Source organism: Balaenoptera acutorostrata, chromosome 3 (genome assembly GCF_949987535.1).
Source record: "Balaenoptera acutorostrata chromosome 3, mBalAcu1.1, whole genome shotgun sequence".
Lineage (NCBI taxonomy): Eukaryota > Metazoa > Chordata > Mammalia > Artiodactyla > Balaenopteridae > Balaenoptera > Balaenoptera acutorostrata.
The window spans coordinates 18277947-18304906 of NC_080066.1; the positions used below are offsets into that span (position 1 = coordinate 18277947).

At 41.5% G+C, this 26960-nt stretch overlaps 1 protein-coding gene across 16 annotated transcripts in view; it reads right to left on the bottom strand.

Moving 5' to 3' along the window:
• PARD3 (par-3 family cell polarity regulator) overlaps nt 1–26960 on the bottom strand; it is a 635042-nt gene that overhangs the window by 346449 nt on the left and 261633 nt on the right. For all 16 annotated transcript variants that reach the window (XM_057542617.1, XM_057542614.1, XM_057542615.1 and 13 more), the window contains exon 4: nt 3282–3460. In XM_057542617.1, coding sequence (XP_057398600.1) covers nt 3282–3460 — 179 coding nt within the window. The remainder of the gene's footprint in view (nt 1–3281; nt 3461–26960) is intronic.

The following is a 26960-nucleotide window of genomic DNA, read 5'->3' on the forward strand; positions in this document are numbered from 1 at the left end:
ACCACAATCTGTGAACTTTGCTCTCTAAACTTGACAGCGGGATGAAACAGTATCACAGTTTTAACTGCGAAGACTCCACCTCTCATCTGTGGTTTTGAACCACAAGGGAGAGTTCAACGTGGCCGTGTTCTCACACACGAGAAAGGAACTGCCGGGTTCAGAAATAAGAGATTTTAACTGACCGGTGACATTACACTAAAACTGTTCTGCTTATTTAACTCGGAAGAATAGAAGCTACTTACGTATGCGGATGAGTTATACAGGAACACCAACCTATTTTAACCATTAGAGATCAATGAATCACAGGACCGTGAACCCTTAACTAATTGATTTCCGTGTTTTCATACAGAAAACCTAAACCTCTACATGCTGATAAGAATTTATAACATCTTGAAATTGCCCAGCATAGGTAAGCTCTCATGGACGCAACAGAAATAAATAAATTTAATACTGATAAGCAAGTATGCTTTCCTCCAAGCATCCTTTCTTAATATTGAAGACATTGGAAGTCGTTTTTATAACTGAAAATGATACAGCATTTATCAGACATATACCTGCTAAAAAAAAAAAAAAAAACAGCTCAGACTAAAATACAAACAGCTTAAAAACCTAGACTAGGAAACTTAGTAAATAGGTATTCGAAAAGTAAAGCCAAAGATAATTCAAAAGACAAATTCATTACACATTACCTTTTACGTGTGTCGTATGTGAATTCGATTTCATCTAGAGATATGTGTGTGAATCAAGGCCTCTGCCATGGGAAAGTGTAGGCATCTGGCTACATTAAATACCACTCCCAATAGGGAAAAAGCTTGTTGGGTAAAGTAACCATTTTTAAAACAAAATTATATTCAAGATTGTCTTACAGTGCTGATACTTATAATGTGAAAAAACATAGTATAAATGTCCAACAATAAGAGCTATACTCTACCCTGGAATACTTGGCGTTCATTAAAAATATTTTCTAATAAAATTAACACCAGGGGAAATCCCTGTGAGATGAAAAAAATGTAGAAATAATCAGGATGCAAATATGTAGACAAAGAATGACTCCAACTTCGTGTGTGTGTGTGTGTTCACTAATATCTTAGTACTGGTTGTTGATGAGTTTGGAATTATGGATAATGTAATTTTGTTCTATTCTACTAGTTGCCCAATTTTTTACAATGATAGACACATGTTATTTAAAAGAGAACGAATGAGGGACTTCCCTGGCTCTCCAGTGGTTACGACTCCATGCTTCCACTGCAGGGGGTGCAGGTTCAATCTCTGGTTGAGGAACTAAGATCCCACATGCCACGTGGCATGGCCAAAAAATAAAACAAAATGAAAGAGAATGGCAGTGAGGTGGACATGGTTAACTGGCCATAAGCATCTCCATCCTCTCCAGGCAGCTTCCCTGGGCTGCAGAGCCTGGAAGGCTAAAGTCCGTTTCCCAGACACCCCTAGACATAAGGATCTGGAGCAAACTGCATTCTGCCCATTTGGATTCAACAGCCTGAGATTTTAATGATAATTGTGAAATAGGGGATTTTCTTGGGCTGTTATTAGTGGCAAGCCATGGAGATGACGGCTTTTTCTAGGGTGTTCCTGGGTTCAGGCCCAGCTCCACAGGTGACAGGCGGCAAGGTGAGCACAGGTGGAGACAGTGCTAACGTCTACTGGGCCAATGCAGGCAGCAGGACGCCAGGTCCTGCACCTCTGCCCCCTCCCCAGGCCAGCTAGACACGCTGTACTGCACTGTCCAGAAAGCCCGGGGGGCCCAGCCTATGGTCTGCTCTTCTAGCCCTTCCAGTAATTTTCTGAAAAGCAAATTCTCAATATTAAGTCCTTTTATGTTTAAAATACCTCCTGTGATTCTGTCTGCTGTAACTGAAGCTGACTCATACAGCCAAGATGTTGAATGAGTTAAAAGGAAAACTTTGATTACCTCAGTGACTTCTGACTCCCTATCCTTCAACTAAGCGAAAACCTTTTTTTAAAGTAATAAATTTTTTTAAACTACCAACTTGACTTGTTATATATTTGTGAATATCCATGGAAATCAGGTCTATTCCGAACACAAATTAAAGGTCACGAGGCCTATTCAGAAACCAGATTCTTTGAATAGTCTACTGCATGATAAAGCATTCTAAATTTTCAGGCTAATCTCAATGAGAAGAAGCTCATCACATATCTAATAAAATATAACAGAAGAGTTAAACCCCTCATCCAAAAAATCAGACTATAGTACATTGTATTTTCTTGGTAGATTCTTCTCAGTTTAAACTTACATATTCCCTTCTTTTTTTTTCTTTACTTGAACTGGTACAAAGAAGAGTTGGTTGAAATGTGAAACCAAGGTAAAAGAAATATTTAAAACAGGTATTTTGACACAGATGCAAAGGATAAATCAAGCAAATATCAAACTACATTGATTTTTACTATTAATATGTGATTAATATATTTCCACACTTCTCGATATGTATGGTGCTCAATTTACTGGCTGCACTGAAAAATGTGTATTAATTCATTCAACAGATGTTTGCTGAGAATCTATTTTACGGATTCAGCAGTGAAAATGACAAGCACAGCTTAAAGCTCATTGGGTAAAAGGTTAGAGGTATAACAGAATGGGATGCTACGGCTTCTGTAGGAATATATGACAAGGAGCATTAACACAAATTGGAAAAAGTAGACTAAATAGACTAAAATAAAGCTTATTTATTTAGACTAAATGAATTAGGTCATGGACAAATTCAATTTGGTCAAAGAAGAGAATATTATTAAGACTAGACAGTACACTCCCATTTCGTTTCAACTGAGTAGAGAGAGCAAATGACCATGGACGGCACCCACTTTCATCCTTAATGGTTCACATGCTGTGATTTCTTTAATGTACCTCAGGGACCAACATGAATATGTGCTTATACATGCGCAAAAGATCCCTGTAAGGACATGCAAAAAGCTCATGATGGGGCTGCCCAGGAAGAGACATGGGGTGATCAGCAGACAAGTTAGGTCTTAGGAGAGGGACCTTAGGCGTACATACTTCATGTTAAAAGGTTTCATTCTTCATCATAGGAACATATTATCCATTCCAAAAATGGATACATAAATAGATACGCAATATACAGCAAGGATCTAATCAGAAAATTCAAGGGCAATACAAAAGAAGAAGTTATCTGAACTTTGGTGTGAAGGTCACAGAGGACGTAGCAGGGAAGCCATGGAAGCAAGGGCCTGGTCCATGGCTGACTCCCATCGCTGATAGAAAGAGGACACGATCTAGAAGCAGTTACCTTCCTGTCACAGGCTGCAGGGCTGCCGGCGGTGTTTTGTTTGAGGAAGCCAGCGGTTGTCGACCAGCGTGTGGGGTTTTTCCGTGAAGGTTCTTCAGAGGAGAAGTTATTATCACTGACAGACGTGGAGAGGCCAATTAAGGCTGGGTCACTGCTTCGTCGGACGTGAAGAGGCATATCTACAACACAAAACAGCGTTATTAAAGATAACCTAACGTCTGAAAACTACATGTTAGGGTAAAGGTAGTTAAATCAAAAGATTAAAGAATAGAATAACACTTTAAGGTGACAGTGGGCCAGCCTCGTAAATAGAAATTCCTTTAGTCCCTTTAAAGACTTCACTGCAAAAGAAATATGGTACCTCCAGGATACCTGGAGTGAGAAGGCCGGGCTGGTATCTGCACTTCACACTGGTTACCTGTGTGGCTCTGGGCAAGTGGCCTCCCTGTCCTCTGCCTGTGGTCCCTTCCTACACAAACGGCAATAAAACAGTACTTCTCTCCTAAGGGTACCGGGAGGACTGAATGAGCTAAAGTGCGTAAGACAGTGTCTGACACACGGTGTGCACTCGATAGAGAGCGACAATAATCACCACTGCTGTTCTCATCATCCTGATATTGGTTTGGCTCAGCTATTAAAGAAATCTGTTAAATAAAATATTTCGTTTGTTCAATAAAGTATTATCAGAAAGTACAGAGCACAGAGATGTTTCTTATCCTTAAGAAAACGGAAATCTTAAAAGTAGTACACCAATACGCAGGTAGTGTCTGCCATATACTCACATACACAATTACATAAAAGATGGTGTTTTAGCAACTGTATTCCAATGAAAGAGCAGTGTGCTTGCAATTACTCTAGCAAAATCAACAACAAACCCAGGCTAAAATTTGTAATGGTGGCACTGAGAACATCCTAGCAGATGTGATCACCGTTACAGAAAAGAAACAGAACTACAAAACCAGAGAGAAGAATAAAGGCACATGAGTCTGTAGCACTGAGAATCAGGACCAAAAGCCCCACACATCAACAGAGTGAAAAGCATAATAAACATAAGACAAAAATTTTAGATGATATTACGCTTAGAGTAATCTGTTTTCAAAAACTAGGATACAAGTTAAATATTTATAAAAAGCCTCTAACAAAGCAGCTTTAGCAGTGAAGGAGTAAACTCATCATTTACCATGAGAAACGTTTTTGGAATATTGATGCATTTGCTCAGTGGCGTGGCTACGGAGATCCTTGAGGACATGAAACTAAAGATAGACTATTTACATACATTGAAGGTTATATTTAAACCACTGTCAATCCAATATGTTAAAGCAAATTAGAAACAACCAGAGAAAACAGAAGCATATGAATCATAATAATATCGCATTTAACATTTGCTTCCAATAAAGGATTTGATAACCAAGAAAGAGCCTGAATAACACTACCAGAGAAAAAAATATACTGAACATTTAATATTGTTGGTGGTTATCTTAACTTGCTGAGAGAAACACATACATGAAAATTAAGGGGAAGAATAATTTTCAATTTTCAGTGTGTAGAAAGTGTGTGTAAAATCTTGTGACAGCTCTTGCTGCTTATAATTTGCACCAAAAAAATAAAAATAAAACACAACAAAGAACTATACAGTCACTCTCAAAACAAGTTCACAAAAATACACATCTAAGGAACTATGTGTGTTAATAGTACAATGCTCTTACCATAAAAAAGTTCCCTCCCAATTAACAAAGTTGTTCCCACATTCAAGAATCAAAAATGTAAGCAGAAAAGCAATAAAATGGTGAGGAAGAAGAATAAAATACTTCTGGGAAATAACAATAATGCTCCTTAGATATGGGCTCTGTTGCTTTCCAATTACAGGGTCGCTGATTACTTAGTTGTTAAGGAATTCTGTATACCTCAATTTCTGTGTGTGTGTGTGTGTGTGTGTGTGTGTGTGTGTGTTAAGTCTAAAAGAAGCACTATTAGTTCACAAAAGGCCTTTAAAAATGGTACAGAGGTAATGACTAAAAGCAGTACCCACAATAATAAAATAACCACATGAAAGTCCATTTCAACCCCCAAATAAATTCAGGGACTATACATTTCACCAAATTCACTGGGACACAATAAAACAGCTTACTCAACTTGTTTCTGAAAATTTCCCCAAGAGAAACACATTGCAGACATGATTCAGATTAGATGAATAATTAGGATCATCATCTTCTGAAGGGACATGATCACTGTGTTAATCTGTTAGTCTGAAACAGACACAAATAATTAGCACTTTACCTCTTTCTATCTGTAACTCTCAAAATTCTAGGTGCAGGGAAAGAAAGAGGATTCGAGACCAGGGGGTTACAGCAGGGCTGCAGACCCTTGGGTTGCACCTTCTGGGGAGATGCTGGGGCACAGCCCCCAGGCAGCATCTACAGCAAACACACTGTAAAGGACGTCCCAGGAGACGTGCTACTAGGCAGCCCTTCCTACGAGTTGCTCACACATTCATTCCACTTCTTGTTTTCATTTTAGTGATAGCGATAACAGAAATGAATATGAGGACAGTCTGGATCTTTCATTTGCACCATCCTCTCACTGAGTACCCCGTGCAGTTTCAGACCCCATGGTTACAGTGGTGGCCACAGTCAAATTCAGGAAGGTGTCCTAGATCTGATTACCAGGCGAATGAGAAAAGAACAGAACTTATTTTAAAAAGTAAACAACGTGTTCTCAACAAAGGAACGCCAAGAGGCATCATGATGATCTTGAAGTTAAGGTTTTCTTGCAATTGTTGAGCTGCAAGAACAGAGTATCAGAGTGCACATGGGCAGCAAAACTGGGTCCAAAGATAAAGACCCTGTAACACACCACGTGTCCACGCCCATACTGCCTACGATTTAGACACAGTGTCTCACACTGATGGTGAAAATTTACATTTTTATTGGTTTATAATTTCTTCTTGGTTTTATAGTTGTGTGAAAATTATGTCATTTTCATCCAGTTTATACACACACACACAGATTAAATAACATTAAGAAACCAGTGACTTGAAAGGATCTAAATCTTTTTTTGTTTTTTAACATTAGTCCCAGTGGAGAAACACGCAACTTGCTTCACAGATGAGTAAGCGGAGGCTCGGAGAGGTGACAGGAGGAGCACAGGGACAGTTTCCTGTCCAGAACTTGAGGCGCCTGGGTCAGTGCTCCATCACCACCCAAATCATAAAATTAATTCTATTATTCAACCATTCATTGGGAAATAAACTCCACTTCTAGCTACTTGCAGATATAAACATTAGTCTCAATTTTGTAAAAGGGAAAAATTTTGTTGTTTTCACAGTAAAATTACTTACACCTAGAAATCAAACACTGATTTTAACTAATAGCATCATTAGATTTGGGAGAGTTAAAGAACTATTACATCAGCCATACACACAGACTGAAACAACTGGAGTCCCAATTTCAAAAATGCTAAAATAGGAGAAGGAAAAAAAAAACCTCTACTGGTTCAATAGAGGAAGTATGATGTATAAGATGGTGTAGCATGCCCCAAGCGAGACCCACCTATACCGGTATTTCTCAACTCTGACCTCAGGACCCTTGCACACACTCTAAAAATTACTGAGGACCCCAAAGAGGTTTTGTTTATGTGGGTTATAGTTAGGGATATTTACCATACTAGAAGTGAAATTGAAAAAAATTTTTAATATTTATTTATTCATTTTTAAGTTAACAATAATAAACCTATTACATGTTAACATAAACAACAGAATTTTATGAAAACAATTTTACAAAATAAAGCACATGTAGTGGGGTAGCAGCACTGTTTCACATTTTGCTGGGTAGCAGACATCTGGGTTCTCACTGCTGCTTCTGCATTCAACCTGCTGCAATATGACCTAGTATATGAAGAAAAAACGAGCTCCACAAATATTTAGCTGGGAGGGGAAATCAAATGTTAGTAATCTTTTCAGATAACTGTATATCTTCTTCTTTGATACCACACCAAAGCTTGAGAAATTAGTTTCTCAAAGGTTAGCTACAGTATGGAATGTAAACTTCCCATTCTTTGTTAACATTTGTCTGTCTTACACCTGGAATTGGATCTTTTACCTGTGACAAATTTTGTAACATTAGCTATTTGGAATATATTATTAATTGGGTTTTGCCAATCTTCTGAATGTTGATATATTTCTTTACATCAGAAAGTCACATATGTGAACATCATTACCAATTCCATCAGAAAAATCATTAAGTACTGGGAAGTTGTCATGCTCACAGTGGGATATAAGTTTTTCCAAAATCTAATTCTACTAGAAAGCTTGAATGTTATCTTTGGCAACAAATATTGTCAGTCGTTTGCCATGTAGTGACAGGCTCACTTCATCCATTTTCTAGAAACCCTGCCAGACACCAAAGTCTGAATAAGCACAGTTTTTCCAGCCTTCTTTCAAACAAAAATAGTGTTCCACTAAAAATGGTTACCTTAGCTTACAACTCAAACTATCACATGAAAGTTTTTCTCAATAAACCACTGATCTTCAATATGTACACGTACTTTATGCCTACTGCCTATGCTGTCACACAAAATATTAAATTGTGTACTCAAGGGTCAGGATTTTTTGAAAGTCATCATTTTGCTGCTTCATCAAGAATAGTAGATAAAATGGCTTTTTTCCTTAAACTGCGGGTGTGTTGGGTGAAGAATACATTTGGTGCTACCATCTCACTTTGTGCCAAGGAGCCTGCCTCTTACCCATCAGCGTCTGGGCACCACTGGTGCACTTGTCAACCCAGTGAACAACACAAAATGTTTCTGGAACACCATGAAAAGAGTTTTGCGTAACAGTCTCCCTGAAATGGCCTTATTGATGTGAAGGACCCATAGACCACACACATTAAGAACCACTGGCCTGAAAGCATAATCCTGGCATGTTGGTTCACCTCACTGGACCTCAGTCTCCCCATCTATAAAACCAGAGGCTGCACTAATGGGGACAGAAGATCCTTTTAATGCTAAAAATTGTGTGATTCCACATTGGATACCCTTCTATACTAGTAATCATCCACCAAACCTCATCCTAACAGAACTTAAAACAATTTATGAAGATGTACTAGAAAAAAATAGAAAAGCATTTCAAAATAGTATCAACATGAATTACCAGTTGCCTCTAAATAAGTGAAAGTATTACAAGCAACAAAGGAGGACGAAGATACACGGAGTTGTGGGTAACAGTGCAGAACAACTGGCGTGAGGTCTTTGGATGAACCGAACTTGATTTTAAGGAAAGAGATTCTTCCAAACGCCTGGTCTTATCAACAAAAAGAAGCATGAAACACAACTGCCTGATTCATCTGACAAGCTCCCCACCTCTCACTGTACTGATAAAGCATAATATTGCAGAAAGAATGCAATTTTGTCTCGGCCTCAGAGAGAGAAAATACAAATACGGCCTTTTTGCCTATAATTTGCTCCATATTTCTGGGGCTCACGGCCTATTTCAGCATTACTAATAATCTGATGTAATTTGTGTTCTTCAGAGCAATTAGAAATAATGGGAGCTTCTCATTTCAGGTAATTTGGTCATTATTATTATGATTCCTCACCCTCCATTTTAGGAAAATCCATGCCTTTCAAAACACGATAATAAACTTTCTCTCCTCATAATCTTCTGAGTTACTTAATATATATATTTTCAAAGTATAGCCTCTGAAATATTAACAAGAAAATTCAAAGATGAGGATCTTCAATAATTAAGCTACTGGATGAAGCACACGGGGGAGGGCGCGATGTCACCGGGTCCTGGACAGCTGTTTGATGTGTGCCTTCCTTTGAAGAGTGGATAAAACAGCAATAAACCCTCATCACAAGATCTCAAATTCTCTGTGGCACTAATGCACTGTAAATATTGATTTGCTTCTCTAGATTAGGTGCCTTTTAAATAAGTGGGAAAATGGAACATCTAATAATGAATTAGAACAAATACTAAAAGGGCAGATACATACATTTTTAATGGTTACACATTGCACCCCTACTCCTAATCAACTTTCCCAATGTTTCTCTTCTTTTATTCTTCAAGTGATTTTTAAATTATTTACCCGCTCAAGGCAATGAAGAAACCTTTTCCATAAGACAGGCAGCAGTCATCAAGGTATTTAACCAAATCTAAAAATAATACGTATGCAGTGACACAAGTTCTATTAGAACATACGATGGAAACAGCATAATTACTCTTCATGCAAAATGAAGACCGTCTCCCCCATCTTTGGGGCAATTACACATTTCCTAAAGACACATCTCACAGTGAGAAGGACCAAGTTATTAACACATGCCACGGGGAGAAAAACCTGGCATCAGGATTGCAAAGTCCACCTTCCAATATAAGTTGCCCCTTTTTGTAAAGGTATTTATCAGTATTTCACTTACTGAGATAAAATCCTTGGAAGAAATCTAGGGAAGGCAAGGCAGGAAATAAGCTTGAAAAAACAATGAATGACTCAGAGAGAAGGATATAAAATGACTTTATCACCCTGTTATTATATAGATATTATATATATACAAGCAATAAATAAAGAATACTATAGTTGGAAGGTGCCTCAGAGATAAATTGAAATATCACATTTACAGATAAGTGCACTGAGGCCTGGATAGAGACTGTAGGGCTGGGTCAAAGGTCACACTGCTCCTCTGTGACCCAGCTGTCCCTGGAGCGCCTGTCAATAGACTCCTCATCCGTGCCATTTGGAGCTGACCGCACTGCTGTCCAGGAAGAACTAAGACGTGTCAAAGCCACAATATGCTTACACTTCACTAGAGATAACAGGTGATTCCTTGGAAAGATTGAGTTTAAAACCCACTTCTATAGATAAGAGGATGCGTTCACTGGTCCCACTGAATCTTAGACACATATGAGTTGGGAAAAGAGAGAAAAGAGAGCCAAGGGGAAAATATACATGCAATGTTCTAATGTCATATGAATGTTTACAAAATAAAACCAAGAGTTTTTCTGAGGCATACGAAACTGGCATCATTAGAATTCTCATGCTGAAACTGATAACACGACCACCCCGATCAGGAGCCCTCCAACTTCTCATATGAGTACAAGTAAAAGTGGGCATATGTGAGTAAGATCAGCGGGTTGTTTCAGTGCTGCTGTGATCTAATACTACAGTGTTTCAAAATCTTACCAGTAAGGGAAATATACAAAGGAGCCCTCTCTATTCTTTCTTACAACTGCATGTGATTCTACAGTTATCTCAGTTTAAAAGAGTAAATAAAAGCCCTCCAAAGAATTAAACAGAAGGTCCCAGGCGAGATGTCTCGAGGTCAAGGCCTGCAGCCACCGGGACTGAAGGCATCGCTCTAACCCCGTCTCCTAGAAGTCTCCTCCCGCCGCACCCGTCCTGGCGCCCTGCTGGCTCCTCCAATATGCTCCACGCTCGGGTGCCTCCGTGCCTCCCCCCGACCCCACCGCAAGGAGCCTCTGGCCTCCACCCACCCCCGTTCTCACTGCCCAGGGTCCTATGCCCCGTGGCTGCCCCTCGAAGGGCGCCAACTCCTCAAATCCATCCAATCCAGCAGCAGATGGCTGACTCGGAAAGGGACAATTAAGGAAAGTTTAAAGGAAGGACAAATATACGACAGGTTTAAGGAAAAGCAGCCGGGGATGAAGTACCCAAGAGACAGGGGAGCGGAGGTTCTCACCGCAGGACACAGCCACCAGCACAGCCCAGCCGGGCAGGGCTCCCGTCCCTCTCCATCAGCGCCCGGCCATCGGCGCATCCCCCGCCTAACCAGGCCGCACGAGAGAGCCTGGAGCCCGCGGACACTCCGAGAGGGGTCGGCCCTTCCCCGCCGGCAGCAGCGCCGACAGCGGGCCTGCAGGAGCTCAGGACGCCAGTGGGATTCCTCTGCCCCTTTCTCCCACTCCACTTTGCTCCTCCTCCTAACAGCATCAGCCCGTTAGGGCTGCACCTGGAGGACAGGTCTTCACGCTATCATGGCAAACGCCCCGCCTCCCTACCTGCACGCATGCGCACATGCCCCCAAAGTGGGAACCTACATTTTTTCTTAGATACCTCAGCCAGTGGGACTTCCCTGTGGTTAAGAATACCCCTGCCAATGCAGGGGACACGGGTTCAAGCCCCGGTCCGGGAAGATCCCACATGCCCTCAGAGCAACTAAGCCAGTGCGCCACAACTACTGAGCCTGCGCTCTAGAGCCCGTGAGCCACAACTACTGAAACTGCGTGCCACAACTACTGAAGCCCACGCGCCTAGAGCCCGTGCTCCGCAACAAGAGAAGCCACCGCAATGCGAAGCCCACGCACCGCAACGAAGAGTAGCCCCCGCTCGCCGCAACTAGAGAAAGCCCGCGTGCAGCAAAGAAGACGCAAAGCAGCCAAAAATTAATTAATTAAAAAAAAAAAAAAAGATACATCAGTCAGCAACAAAAAAACTTCCTAACCGTTAAAGATTTCATTCAGGGGTCGCTTTCCTGTCGTCCCTGAGGGTAGGAGAGTGGTTCTGGTCTGGCTGCAGAGGTGGAAAGCCTTTCATGGTTACCTCCCGGCCTCCTGGGGGAGGGGAGGGCTGGCCTGAGGCCATTATGGGAGTGACCAGGGGCTTATACAAATGTGCACTGGCTACTAAATCCGAACATAAAAACTCAGTGTCCCCAAATCCTTTGCTAAGACAGAACTTGGGGAGAGGGTGGGTGCTGTCAGGGTCCTGAGCTCCCTCCAGGCCCATGGGGAACACCCAGGAAGCCCCAAGAGCAGAGAAAACAGTGCTTCCAAGGGCTACCTTGGCCCTTTCACTGATTTGGGGTCCCCTTTCTGTTCTGCTGTGGCAGGTGTGAAGTCAACACGCACTTGCCAACATCTACTAGACTCAGCTCTTCTAGAGAGTCTACAGAATAATGAATACAGGGCCAAGGGTCCTTCGAGAGTTGTGTATTGTGGAAAAATCACTCCAAGTGAATCCCACTCTGACCATTCAAATACTCGAGCAGACCCCCACCTGCCCGGCGAGGGCTGAGGACACGTAAAACCGGGTGTGAGTGGAAGGAAGGAGGCAAGGGTAAGAAGAGGAATGACACCCCAGGGTGCCGACGCAACTCACCACAGGGCGGGGAGCGGCACAGCCACGTGAACGGGGGGCACGGGAGAGTTTCTCTAGGACAAGCCTGTGGGAAACTTTGGCTGCTAATTTTTGTATTTTCAGAAAAATACCTTAAGAGAGCAAGGAGGGGATTGAAGCTGAGAACACAAGAGAGTGAGCGGGAGCACGCACGGGGGAGCTGGGAGCAGGTAGCAGCTACTCCCGAGCTCTTCTTAGAAAATGAACGAAATACTCGGAGAAAGAACAGGAAAAGGTGGGGGGACTTCTGTGTTACTGAGAGTGGTGATGCTTTCCCTCCCAGATGTGTGCTGAGCCCTGCACGTGCCCTCTGTCTATTTCCAGGGACAGTAGCCCCAGCTGGAGGGGGAGGACGGCGAGTGTCAAGTCCGGCTCTGTCTTCCTCACTGCCTGATCCCGGGACCCAGAGCGGCCCCTGGAAGAGAAAGTACCCGATTCCTGTTGTGCGCGGCAGCTGTGCTGTGAGACCACTGCTAACCTTCCCAGAATTCATAAGTACTGAAGCACTGGTCCAGGAGGGGCCACACAGGTGAGGTCGGAGCCTCTGCTCCCAGCAATTTCATCAACCCATCCATGAATGGCCGTGTTTTACAGGTGTTTCTGTTTAAAGACACCTCATTTCATAGATATTGTTGATTCGTGAACATGAAACTCACAGCCAACAGGACTAAATCTCATGCCTGATTGAAGATGAACTAACGTGTATTTTCTCCATAAGGCACGTCATAGACTTACTGTACTTAGGAGCACAAAACAGCATTTTATGTTCGGGGGTCATTTTGAGCAGCAAAATCACCAACCAAAAGCACAAAAACGTGAAAAACATGGCACCCAACAGACCATGAAAGGGACCTTGTTTACAGTATGAGCGCTGAAAAAGAGGCAGAAGGTCCTTGCTCACCATCAACTGGGGACACGTGCGACTGGATTCAACAATAGTTGTGGGAACCTCCACAAAGACTGAGGTCCAACTGTACCTTCTCCCATAAATATTTGTCAAATGAATAATCAACTCAGAAACCTTTAAAAGAGAACCACCCCCACTTCCTCCAGGTTCCTCCCCAGATACTGCTCTCTGGCTTCTTTCCTTGACAAGCAATCTCGGAGGAGGAAGAGCTGACTGCTTCATCCCTCCCTTTTCCTTTAACCCACTATCATGTGGCTTCCTCCCCTCCAGCCCACCAATACAGGACCAGAAACCTCCCTCTCTTTATCAGCGGGTACTTTTGAGCACCAGTCTCTGGGGAGCTCAGGGTGTGGCACAGACATGGCCTCTGCCTTCGTGGAGGCTGCAGCACGGTGGAAAAGGCAGACGAATCACCCAGCCCCGTGCAGTGTGATCACGGTGCTTCAGGAGAAATACCAAGAGCCACCAGAACACCTAAGGGGGGACCTTTCCAAGAGCATCCTCGAAGACTTCACGACAGAAGGGACGGCTAAATTTTCCCTGCTGTCCTTTCACACTCTTGGTGTCTCCTCTCTTAGGAAGCCCTGACCACTTCTACAAGGGGCTCCTTCTATGGCCTGATCCCACCGGCGTATCTGCCGCGCTGTCATCCTGAGTCTGGGGATCCGCCTCCCCCGAGCGCACAGCTCCTAGAGAATAACACTGCACTTGTCACCGTCACACTCCCCAGGGGGTCACCCTGAACAAGTGCTGAGCCATCGAAGAAGTGAATGAATAAGACATCAGTGCTGAAGGTTTGGGTTTGTGTGTTTTGGGTTTCGTTTGGTTGTGGTGATGGTGGTGTTTGGCCAGTGGGATGGACAGAAAGGAAGAAAACATGCAGCCAGAGAAAAGTGCAGGGGCAGAGAGGCCAGACGCTTAAATTCTACAGAACTTAAAGGACTGCAAGCAATTCCGTGTGGCTAAAGTGTAGAGTTAAAGAAGTGATGTAGAAAGTGAATGCCAGGGAGGGAGCCCTGGATGAGCCAAGCAGGGTCTTGTAAGTCAGAATTTCTCACACTTTAATGTGTACACAACGCGCCAGGGGATCTTGTTAAGACGATTCCATAGATCTCCGGTCACAGAAGATGAAATTCAGCCTGTCGAGCGTCCACCACCACACTTCAGGATTCCATGTAGCAGGACTGCACTATGCTAAAACTTTCTTGAGCTGTGCTAAAGACTTCTGGTGCACTCTCATGAGCTCGTATGTGCCTTCCCTCCAGCCCGGCCATCTGGATGCATCCCTTACAGAACACCCATAACACCTTTGCTAACCCACACGTCAGATGTCACGACTCAGAACGGTTGGTACAGTTGGGTCACAGGACATCAGATTAAGCCCTGGCACCTACCCCCGTGATCTGAGTAGCACCTCTCCACCCTACGCTCAGATCCAGCTGGAACGCTCTGAAGTGACCAGAGGCCACATACTCCTCCAGACCTCGTCCTTCCCTCCCCATTCTACCCCATCTTCACCACTCTAAGGTCAGCCTGGAGGGTACCACCTTCTCTAAGGAGTCCCCATGGTTCCGAAAGCATAAGTGACACCACTCCTTATGTTAATTTCACTGATTAGAACCAGTACTCTCTTGTCTGTCTCCCTCATTAATCTTAGAGGTTCCACCCCAGCAAATGTTTGCTACAATGTTGTTGTATAAATAAAAGAGATGAACGAATGTGACTATCCATCCATCTCCATCCTTTTCACATTGATTGTCTCAAGTATTATAAGGGCAATCTTTTTAGCAAAGAAAAAACAATTACAGATATTAGATGGCCAGAGGAGACCAGAAAAAAAAACGGGGGGGGGGGGGTGGTTTCTCCTGGGAGAAGCTCAAAGAATTGTTAATTGACATATTGGTGATAAACTCTCTCTGGCCAAGAATCTCAATAACATTCTACTAATTTTTTATTATTAACTTTGCACTATTGTTCTTCATGCAGGGTGCTCTCCGAAGAGAATATTTGAGTACAAGCAAATCTAAATTAATTCTTCACATAAAATTTTATATGTTTATCCATATCAAATCCTTTCTATCACTTTCACTGTACCAATTTAGTTCAACAATCATGTAAATTAAGTTTTGAAATTATAAACTTCATCTGACAAGTCATTTGTCTTTCAAAATTGTTGACTATTGATTGCATTGGAGATATTCTCTAAATGCTCAATGCCCTTTCTCCTTTGACATTTGTCTTCTATTATTTTATTAAGGATTCAAATACCTCAGTAACTGTCAAGTTAACTTTTGATTAGCATTATTCTCCCGTTCCTTTATTATTTTAACCTTTATTTCATTATACTATACGAAAGTGTAATATTTTTCTCCTAACTGGGGACCAGCTTTTCCCTAATTTCACGAGCCAATTTTCTGTTACATAAGGATGTGCATCTGAAGGTCCTCTACTGTACTAGACTTTATAATTATTTCACTAGCACATTAAACATCATCAACTACTTCACAATTGCAAGGCCTTTCTTAGCTCTCAGGTGTTAAACTTCCACTAGAGTCTCTACACTTCATTTTCCTCATATATAGACTCTTCATCTTGAACTTGAATCTTCATGGTGCTAAAAGCTATACAAGAATGTATCAGGACTTCCCTGGTGGTGCAGTGGTTGAGAATCTGCCTGCTAATTCAGGGGACACGGGTTCGAGCCCTGGTCCGGGAAGATCCCACATGCCGCGGAGCAACTAAGCCCGTGCGCCACCACTACTGAGCCTGTGCTCTAGAGCCCGTGAGCCACAACTACTAAGCCCGCGTGCCACAACTACTGAAGCCCACGTGCCTAGAGCCTGTGCTCTGCAACAAGAGAAGCCACCGCAATGAGAAGCCCACACACCGCAATGAAGAGTAGCCTCTGCTCACCGTAACTAGAGAAAGCCCGTGCAGCAACAAAGACCCAACGCAGCCAAAAATAAAAATAAATAAATAAATTAAAAAAAAAAAAAAGAATGTATCCGAAGTCATTCACTCAATACAAATATCTACTGAGCACCTACTGTGTGCCAGGCACTCTTCTAGTTGCTGCCATGATGTGATCCCTGAAGGACTGTACATCCCGGTGATGTAGATCACCAGAGAGATCCCTTGTACATTTCCCTCACTGAGAGGATGAGAACAATGGATAAACAAATAAGTGCAGATGATGTCACAAGGTGATCAGTACCGTAAAGTAAAACGAAGCCGAGGAAGACATCGGGGCTGCAGAAAGTGGAGAAATGCTAGTTTATCCCGGGGGAGTCTGACGGCGGCACTGCGAAAGCATTTGAATAGCTCATTATCCACTTTCCTGTCCTGAGTGTTCCAGTTTCAAATTAATTCCTTGTACACCCTGGCTATTCATAAAGCCATTTGGCCCTGGCTGCTACAAGGCGGCAATAAGACTGGATGGTTCTGAAACATATGGCCGCATGTCTGCTTGTGTTACCTTCAAAGTGCAGAGGTCTCTCATAGCTAATCTAATCCATTCCTCCTTCTCCTTGAGGAAAGAGTCATGTAAAGCAAATACGTCCTGATCATTTATAACAAGCCAATTAAGTCTGTAATCACTAACATTCGTTGATCATTTACTATGGGTCATGCATGTGCTAAGAACCTTATTGCATTAATTGATCATCTCCTCAGAACAAGGCTACAAAACAGGTTACATTATTACTCCCATCTTATAGGTAGGGAAACTGGTGTTACAGGGTTAAGATATCTTGGCTGAAGTTAACCTATCAGTAAGTGGTGGAGACAAATCCAAGCCTTGATAGTCAGGCCACAGAGAGAATGCCCCTCTCCAGGAAGCATGGAATCCTGCAACACCAAGAACGGAAAGATCAGGGCTCTGAGTTATTCACAACTTCCTCACCAACCTCTACCATCATGGTCTCACCCGAGGTAGGACAGCAGCAAATGCATGTGAGCTGCACTCACTCACTCACACCGAACCTCAGAGCTGCAGAAAACTCACTGTCACTGAGCCAATGGCTCACCTGATGTTTGGATCTTTGTGATCCTTTCCACAGGTGAAAAGAAAGGTCATGAAAGAACTTCAGAATGAGACAGGTTCCCTTTAGCTAGGACTGGCAAACAAATGATGCTTTTAACTTCATCACAATTCATTTTATTCTTAGGGGATTTGTGGGGAGGAATGAGGAGTGGCACAGTGAAGGGGGGAACCTCATGGAGAATGTGTGTGTGTGTGTGTGTGTGCACGTGTGTGTAAAACTAAACACTTCATACTTCATATCTACGTAGGGAACGTTTATCTGGATTAACAGGTTCAGTCTGTATGTTCACAGTATGCCACTACAATCTTGTGAAATAGGCTATACATTCACCAAAAGAGTCTTTTCAGTCAAGTACATACTCAATTTAGGATAATAATGCCTGGAATACACTAAGCACTCCATAAGGGCCAACTCTCTTTCTCTCACCTGCAGCCCTCCTTTATCTGACCTTAGTAAAAGGTCAGAAATCCAGGTCAGTACTAAGGTTTTCCCGCCCCCACCTTGCACTTGTTCGCACATTCTTTGAGTTACATCCGTGGCTCCAAATCTTCACTAGTCATTAAAATGGTCTGGGACTATCCTGGAAAATGCTGATTCCCGGGCCCCCCGCCCCGCCCAGAAATCCTGAAATTTGGGTCTAGGATGAGTCTCGGGCGTTATTTTTACAAGCTCTCCAGGCGACTGTAATTGCAGCCAAGGCGGGGAGTCACTGCTCTAGGCTGGAGAGCACTGCACATACATCCTAAGATATCTTGTTAAAAATACAGATTCTGATTCAGCAGGTCCAGGGTGGGGCCTGAGAGGCCGCATCTCTAACAAGTCCCCAGGCGGTGCCTTGGAGTAGCAAGGCCCCTGTCTGTGCTGCCCAGTAAGTAGCCTCTAGCCACCCCGGCCACTTAAACCCCGTTCCTGGGTCTCCCCTGCCTCATTTCAACGACTCAACAGCCACAGGGGGTTAGTGGCTACCACAGTGTGCAAAATACACGTCATTGAAATTTTTTTACATATAAACAATTTTGTCAGACACTGAATTTAGCTAAACAAAAATATAATTAAATAATCCTTGATCCTACACTCTCCGTTTTATTAACTTTTAATCCCTAAGAAAGGATAAGACGTAAGGCAGTCCTGCTTCTTTTTAACTCTAATTCGAAAACGTTATATAGAGAGAACAATTTTTCAACTTATTTGATATAGGACAAATAACCTACACTTTCTAAGATCTCATTGGACTTTTTTATGTAATATTTTCACGTGTACATTTGCACATTTTGGGAATCATAATACATGTCCATGACTCCCCAAAGAAACAAAACAAATATTTACGGAAGAAATGTTTTATTAAAGTGCTATATTTGGAATGAACCCACTGTGACAATTCAAATCCTATTGCAAATCTGTATACAACATAGAAAATTCCAATAATAATCGGGGTGGGGGGGAGAATATTATTTTAAGAAAACCAAACAACTGCTTGGCTGCTTTTTAATTGAGTAGATAAAGCACTTTAATATAGATAAAACATTTCTAATATTTAAGAAGCACTTTTACAACTATAAAGCCACGAACTTTACCCATAGCTCTGACAGCCTGACAAGCAAGCAAAGAGAATTCAACCCAATAGTAGTTTCCTAGGCAACAAGCACAGATACGACCAGTGGAAAAAATGAAAAGAAGGAAAAGCACTGAAGCATTTCCAGTGGGCTTGAGAAATACATTTTAATTGTCAAAATGACACAAAGACAACAATATTGAAAATCATTTCACTGAAAATGATTCAAAGCAGAATGCCATTTTCATTATGGCAAACGAGGTGTGGAAAAATAGAAAAATTAGTTTCCTTTCCTTTGCTCTGAATTAAATAGGGATGGTAATCAATCTTGTTTGATTTTACAAAATTTATCTACATTAGTGTAGATTTTTAATATGCCTCCTTACTTTTCTCCACAAATGTGACTATCTGCTGATTCAACGTACAAAAGAAGAGAGTCACCAGGATGACGGGGTAGCACAGGATACAGGGGGCGTCTGGGCATCCTCTGTTACAAAGACATGCTCATACATGCTTCAGTCTTACTTCAAAAGTAAACCACACACTTCACAACACAGATTAAAATAGCACTGGGTTGTCCATATTCTCACCAGGCTTCTGTTTCCTCATCAATAACAAGAAGGGCTTGGATTCAAACTCAAAAACCTTTCTGGCTCTAACAGCTTTTGATTTTTAGAAATAAAGTATAGAAGGGCTCTTTTGTCTAAAGACATTGAAACAAAACAAATACTATATTCTAAGCCATTTTAAAACTTTTTCTTCATAGGATCTAAACGTTGACAGTTAACCTTTAGAAAATAATATTATAAATGTCCCACTTCACGGGTATTAAAATGTCTACATTTTACATCAGCTTTTGTAACCATGATGGCATTTGCTCTCATATCTAAGTCAGGAACATTTACTTGGATTAACAGAAATGTGTTGGATGCTCATAATTTATATTTTCACACAATGTGCCACTACAAGCTTGTGAAATAGTCTATATTTTCACCAAAAGAGTCTTTCCAGCCAAACGTTTAGTCAATTGGAACTTAGGTTGAATTGATCAAGTAATTCAGGCAAAACTACCAATTTAGTAGCTGCAGGCAAATGTCACTGAAGTGTTTTTCTGATAATTCACCTTTCAGTGATTGGTAAATTAAGGGAATGAATAGCAAAATGGGGCTTCCAAACAAGAATATGTTCACTGTTTTCTCTTTTTCTATCTTGTCTATCCAACAAAGCCAGATTAATACATTATAATCCATTCCCCAGAGCCCTTGAACTTCATCAGATCCCGTTTAATGCCATCATGCTCCTGCGCAATTGCCTCCATTCACTTACATTTGCTTTTCTTTTGGCTTTTCGTCTTACTCTCCAGATTATTTTCCTGTTCACTCTTCAGAACACTGGGTATCAATATACCTCCATAGAAATAAGCTCCTTCATACATGGTATGTGTAAGATCAACTGAAAGAAAATTTAAACAATATGGCCATTAAAAGAAAAATGAAAAGAGTAAATGCTAAAAGAACCTCATAGGTAGACGGACTGAAATTATGTGCATGTCTGCGATGAGCCTGACAAAGCCTGTATTTGGTCAGGAAGTTTGAAAAGGAAGGAAATGTTAAAAGATTGATCTTGCTTCCCTTTTCACATGAGCTGCCAGGGGGGAAGCCCAAAGTTTTGTGGACTTAAATGTATACTATGTGATAGATGGTACAGACATACATTACATAGAGATAAAATTTTCTTTTCCTTTGTCTTAGTTTTCAACTTACATTTTCCTTTTTCACAATTCTCTATTTTTATTTTCTAATTACTGTTTTTATTGTTATTTTAGAGACCAACATAAATCCATGTCTACTAGATAATCAGAGCACATATCTAACATGATTGGGTCTCTACAGTATCAACAATATATTTATACAAAGGATGGTAAGCTTTAAAGTATCAAAATTAACAGGATATATACAACTGATTTATTCTAACATGTCTAGAACTTAATATGCTCAAAAGTATATGTTGAAGAAATTAGTTAATTGGCATTTATTTATTCCAAGCAACAGTATTCCGATTATACATCCATCACACATTTCACAAGAGGCCTGGGACTCAACACTGGTCTTCCTTTATGAAGAAAAAAAAAAGTAACACCAAACCTTTGAAACCTCAAATTTCAAAAAATCTCATATGCTCTAAAGCAAATTATGGGTAAAGATGATCATGACCTAAGCGTAGGATCTTTACAAGGGATTAAACAATGATTTGACAAACCATAATCTTTTTGTGCTTGCCATTTCTAAAAAGAGAAAAGAGAAATTCCTATTGAAAAGAAACAGTATGCAGTATCTTTACAAATTAATCATAAGATTCATTAAGAATAAACTGGCTATCAGAGAGCTGGCTCCATGTCAAAACACATTTACTGAATTAAAATATCAAAAATAAAAATCAACTATGTTTCTATGACAGCTAAGTCACTAGCAAAGAGCAAGCAGGAAAAGAACCCTACCTTTACTTCTCATCAGGCTAAAACTTGAGTGGGCTGCTGTGTACCACTAGGTGTGCATTGCCAGCTACGCTCCTGCACATCCCGGAAAGGGTAATCATCACAAAGGGTTTGCAAAGATAGACAGGCATAGCTCAGGTTCATCTTTACCATTTCACACAACTACAGGCATAAGCATGATATGAAAGATCATATCCTCCCGCCATGGGGGAGGGAGGCTATACACATTTTTTAGTACAAACATGGTCAAAATCTGAACATTCTCTTTCCCTCCTTTCCCCAATCCAGCCAGTGTCTAAATGTTGCTAATCTATAGATTGATTTACCTGTAACATTCTCTCTTCCTCCTCTACTGACTTGTCCCAAAATTGCTCCAGGCCCCTCACAATTGGAATTGCCTGCAGTAAATACCTACCAAACTTGCTTTCTTCCACTGTTTTTAATCAATTCAAAACATGTGACTTGTTTGTGCTTCACACAGGTGAGCTCCAGAGCTGGCTCAAACATCTTATGAGAAAAGCTGAAGTTTTCAGAAATTTTTGAGAGTTGGTCATTAAACAGAACCATTATTAAAATTAAAATTATACGGCTTCCCTCGTGGCGCAGTGGTTGAGAATCTGCCTGCTAATGCAGGGGACATGGGTTCGAGCCCTGGTCTGGGAAGATCCCACATGCTGTAGAACAGCTAGGCCCGTGAGCCACAATTACTGAGCCTGCGCATCTGGAGCCTGTGCTCCGCAACAAGAGAGGCCGCGATAGTGAGAGGCCCGCGCACCGCGATGAAGAGTGGCCCCCGCTTGCCGCAACTAGAGAAAGCCCTCGCACAGAAGCGAAGACCCAACACAGCCATAATAAATAAATAAATAAAATTTAAAAAAAAAAATTAAAATTATATAAACGTATAATTAAATAGATTATATTAAAAACAAAGATAATACTCAAAACACAGCGCTTCCCAACTCCTTTACTACGTGTTGTTGTTAAATATACTCGTGATGCATCAATTGCATCCATGTGGTGGAAACACTATAATGGTGCGTTTCTCTCCAATTCTGTGTTCAGTGACATGATATTGGGAACTTGAAATTGGCCACAGTGAGAAACCATGGAAATGGGCAAATGCTACAAGCCAGGTCTTTTTTGGTTTCAGAGATTCAGCTGTTAAACAGTTACCAGCACACCAGTGGATGTGCAGACAAATGCCCTATTCCCCTGGAGTCACCAAAAGCACAAGGTGCTTCAGGACCACACAGCAAGTCTGTGCAGTCAGGAAAGACCCACCAGAGAGACTGTCACTTGAGCAGTGCCCTGAGGGATAAGTTGAGGTGAGGCAGGTGGGCAATGAGGACAGAGAAGCAGCTTTACCACACTCAGAGGGAAACACGGTGCTTGGAGCCTGAGACCCACCCAAGAAACTCAAGCAAGGGAGCTGAGTACAGGGTAGGAAAGACAGATGCAAAAGAGTTCTTGCAAACCTTACCAAAACTTACCAATATTAACTGTATTAAAAAAATATTGGGAAGCTACGGAAAGTTTTGAAGCATTGGGGTAGAAGGAAGAGATGTGGGTTTCTCAACAATCACTCCTGCTACGCATAGAACGGACTCCAGGGCTGCCCAAGAAAGGACACAGAGAGACGGGCCAGAGACAGGCCCGGGAGCTTTAATTTCCTGATAACAGAGCACAAGAGCAAAAACCTTCTTCAGCATGCCGCAGTATCATTTTTTATTTATTTATCATTTAAACGCATGCTCAACTAACAGAAGCATTATTAAACACATACAAGCCTCCAATAAAGATGTTAAAAAAATAAAAATTAAAATGCCTCCATCAGATTAAAAAAAAAAATACAAGAAATGGTAAATTCTAAACTACGAGACGATACAGATGTACGCAAAGCTTCAGTATTCTGTGTCCCCATGTCCCTGATCACGACCCCGCTGCACAAACCGCCACCGCCACCAGCCTTGGAAGGTGAAACGCAGCTCATGAAGTCACAAGGCTTGGTGAGGCTGTAGGAGCTGGGGCCAACGCCACTAGGGACAGCCAGGTCGCACAGACCCTTAAAGACCCCGGCAGCTCTGGCCGTGACCAAATGCCCCCACGGTGTCCACTAGAGACAGTGCTCTGGCCGCTCCGTTTCACCAGGGGCACATATAAATGTTAAGCTCACTAACTGAGATGCCAGTTCTTCTTCACTAATTGAACAACAGCAAAGCCCTAAACCATTGGCTGCAATTCATCATAAAAACGCCCTGGATTCCTTCGAGGGATTCCTACCAATACCTGCATGCTGGCAGCTCGGTATTCTGGCATCTACTGACAGCCAAGCAGAATGTCCATCAGTGCTTCTGACATCTGCCCAGGACGACCTCATCACACTCACAGTCATAGTGCCCACGGAAACACGTGTGTGTGTGTGTGTGTGTGTGTGTGTGTGTGTGTGTGTGTGTGGCTGCACCACGTGGCTTACAGGATCTCAGTTCCCTGACCAGGGATTGAACCCGAGCCCCAGCAGTAAAAGCACCAAGTCCTAACCACTGGACCGCCAGGGAACTCCCAACACTAGTCTTATAGTTGCCTAAAAACTTCATCAGAATTCAAATTAAGGAAACTTGGAATTGACAGGAAGAACCCATGCTGATTAGTACCCCTAGAAAGATTCATCTCTCAAATAATCAAGAGTAGATTCACTACACTTTCAGGTATCACTTTGAAAATTGAAATTACATCAGGATGCTCTTTTTTTATTTTAATTTATTTACTTTATTTATTTATTTTTGGCTGTGTTGGGTCTTCGTTGCCGCGCGCGGGCTTTCTCTAGTTGCGGCGAGCGGGGGCTACTCTTCGTTGTGGTGCGCGGGTTTCTCATTGTGGTGGCTTCTCTTGTTGTGGAGCATGGGCTCTAGGTGCGCGGGCTTCAGTAGTTGTGGCACGTGGGTTCAGTAGTTGTGGTGCACAGGCTTAGTTACTCCGCGGCATGTGGTATCCTCCCGGACCAGGGCTCGAACCCGTGTCCCCTGCATTGGCAGGTGGATTCTTAACCACTGCGCCACCAGGGAAGCCCGACCAGGATGCTCTTAATTTTAACTTACTTTTAGGCTTAGCAAAATAAAATCAATGTACCCAAATAGCAGTCTCTGAATACCTCTTCCCATTAACAGGACAAGACTGCTTTGGGAAGTGACTGATTCCAGATGTGTGGCAGAAAATATATAAGATGAGCATGGAACACATTTCATGGCAGAAAGCAAGGATGTTGTTATCAAGAGCACTCAGGAGCCAGTTTAGAGAGGTCCCACTGCCACGAACATGGATGATCTGAGCAGCAATAAGAACAATAATGCAACAGACTGAAATAACAACTATACTAATGCTTATGAGTTCTTTTAACTCATAAGTGACTTTTTTAAAGAGGGAAAAAGGAAAAGTGAAACCAGGAGATGCTAGCCAAGAAAACAAACTCATTATTATGAAAACTGATAAAAAGACAGAATTGGGCATGTGGTCTGTTCTTCCTATACAAAGGATATCTCAGGGTAACAAACTAGTTGACAAAAAATATATATATATATATCTTTAGAGAAATTATGTAGCCAATAAACGAAAGAACTGGAATATCAACATGCTGCAAACATTAAAAAAATAATAATGGATCTAGGCAATAATCACCAATGCTGCTAATATCACACAATGAGAAACAACCAGACTTTGTCTCTTGAGTGAACTGTACAATACCACCTAGAGATACTGTTGTCAAAGACTCAGACCAGAATCAAATCAAGACTCTACATCTAATAACTACCAGTTTATAAGAAACACAGGGTATGTAAGGACGTAGTAGATGCCACAGGGATGGATTCAGCTCCAGACAGAGGAAAACCACCAGAGAATCAGTCCAATTTCAATGACTAAATTGCAATGTGTATATATGTGTGTGTGTGTGTGTGTGTGTGTGTGTGTGTGTGTGTGTGTGTGTATACATACATATACTCATACCCATATATAGACACATGCAGACACACACACAGAAAGAGGAACTTATAGACTAAAAGAAACATATCAATCAAATGCAGTGTGTAGATTTTCTTTGGATGCTGATTTAAAGAAGCCAAATATGAAACCACATTTACAAAATAGAGTAATTTTAATAATAATATTACATTACATAGCATTAAGAAAGTATTGTATGGGGTTATATATTTAAAGTTTTACTTTTTAGAAATATATACAGTACTGAAATATTTTCAGAAGAAATGATATAAGATCTGGAATTTACTTTGAAATAATCCCATTTGAGGAAGTATAGATGAAACAAGATTGGCCATAAATTGATAATTGTTAGAACTGAGAGTTGGGCATGGCATTTCTTTACACTATTCTCTTTAATCTTGTATATGCTTGAAATTTTCTACGATTAAAAAATTGAACAGAAGACAAGTGACCTTGCAAAGGAGAAAATTATAAAGACAAGTGAAAATATGCAATGTAATGATACTGAATAATAGTCTTTTTCCCCAATCAGGGTTAAGTTTTTTAAAAAGGAAAGCTGTGTAAAGTTGTATATTCATCATGATGGTTTCTTTAATATTTTCTGTGCTACAGTTGAATGAATCTCCTCCGAACAGGCTGTGCTGACTTTGTATCAATACAACATTTATTCAGAAGGGGCTCAGTTTCACCAAAAAGATTTGCTAAGTCAAGCCTCCTAAAGTGCTGTTTCTCACAAATTAAAGGTCTAAGATGCAACATGAAATTTAACTACATGATTAGTGGGTCTAGATGTGACCCTGAACCCATTTACTTAGACGTGCCTTGACTTTTAAAAGGTTAAGTGACAAATACTACTGTAGTTTGATTTCTTCCATTTTTCAGAAAGATGAAGCATATTTGATGATAATCAAGGTACAGAAATAAAACAGCTGCATTTTCGCACCAAACACCTAGTAAATCTTTTCAAGGAGCAATGGAGTGATAGACAATAAGTAATGGTAGAGAAATGTGAAAAATATTCTTATATTATTTTGATGTCTTAACATTTATTGTGAGAAAACGCTCAAAAATATAATAGTTACCAATAAGATTAGCAGATGAGCTGACAGAAAAAAAACAAAATTTTCAAATATGAGTAGCATAAAAACTTGAAGCTTGGAACCCATAGGAATTGAAAGCAAATTACAAAAAGCAGTCAGATGCAGGTAGAGAGTCTTCACTATTTATTAGCTTCATCTGATTAATAACTTCCTTAAAAATCCATCTGGGGGCTTCCCTGGTGGCACAGTGGTTGAGAATCTGCCTGACAATGCAGGGGACACGGGTTCGAGCCCTGGTCTGGGAGAACCCCACATGCCGCGGAGCAACTACGCCCGTGAGCCACAACTACTGAGCCTGCGTGTCTGGAGCCTGTGCTCCGCAACAAGAGAGGCCGCGACAGTGTAAGGCCCGTGCACGGTGATGAGGAGTGGCCCCCGCTCGCCGCAACTAGAGAAAGCCCTCGCCCAGAAACGAAGACCCAACACAGCCAAAAATAAATAAATAAATAAATTTTAAAATTAAAA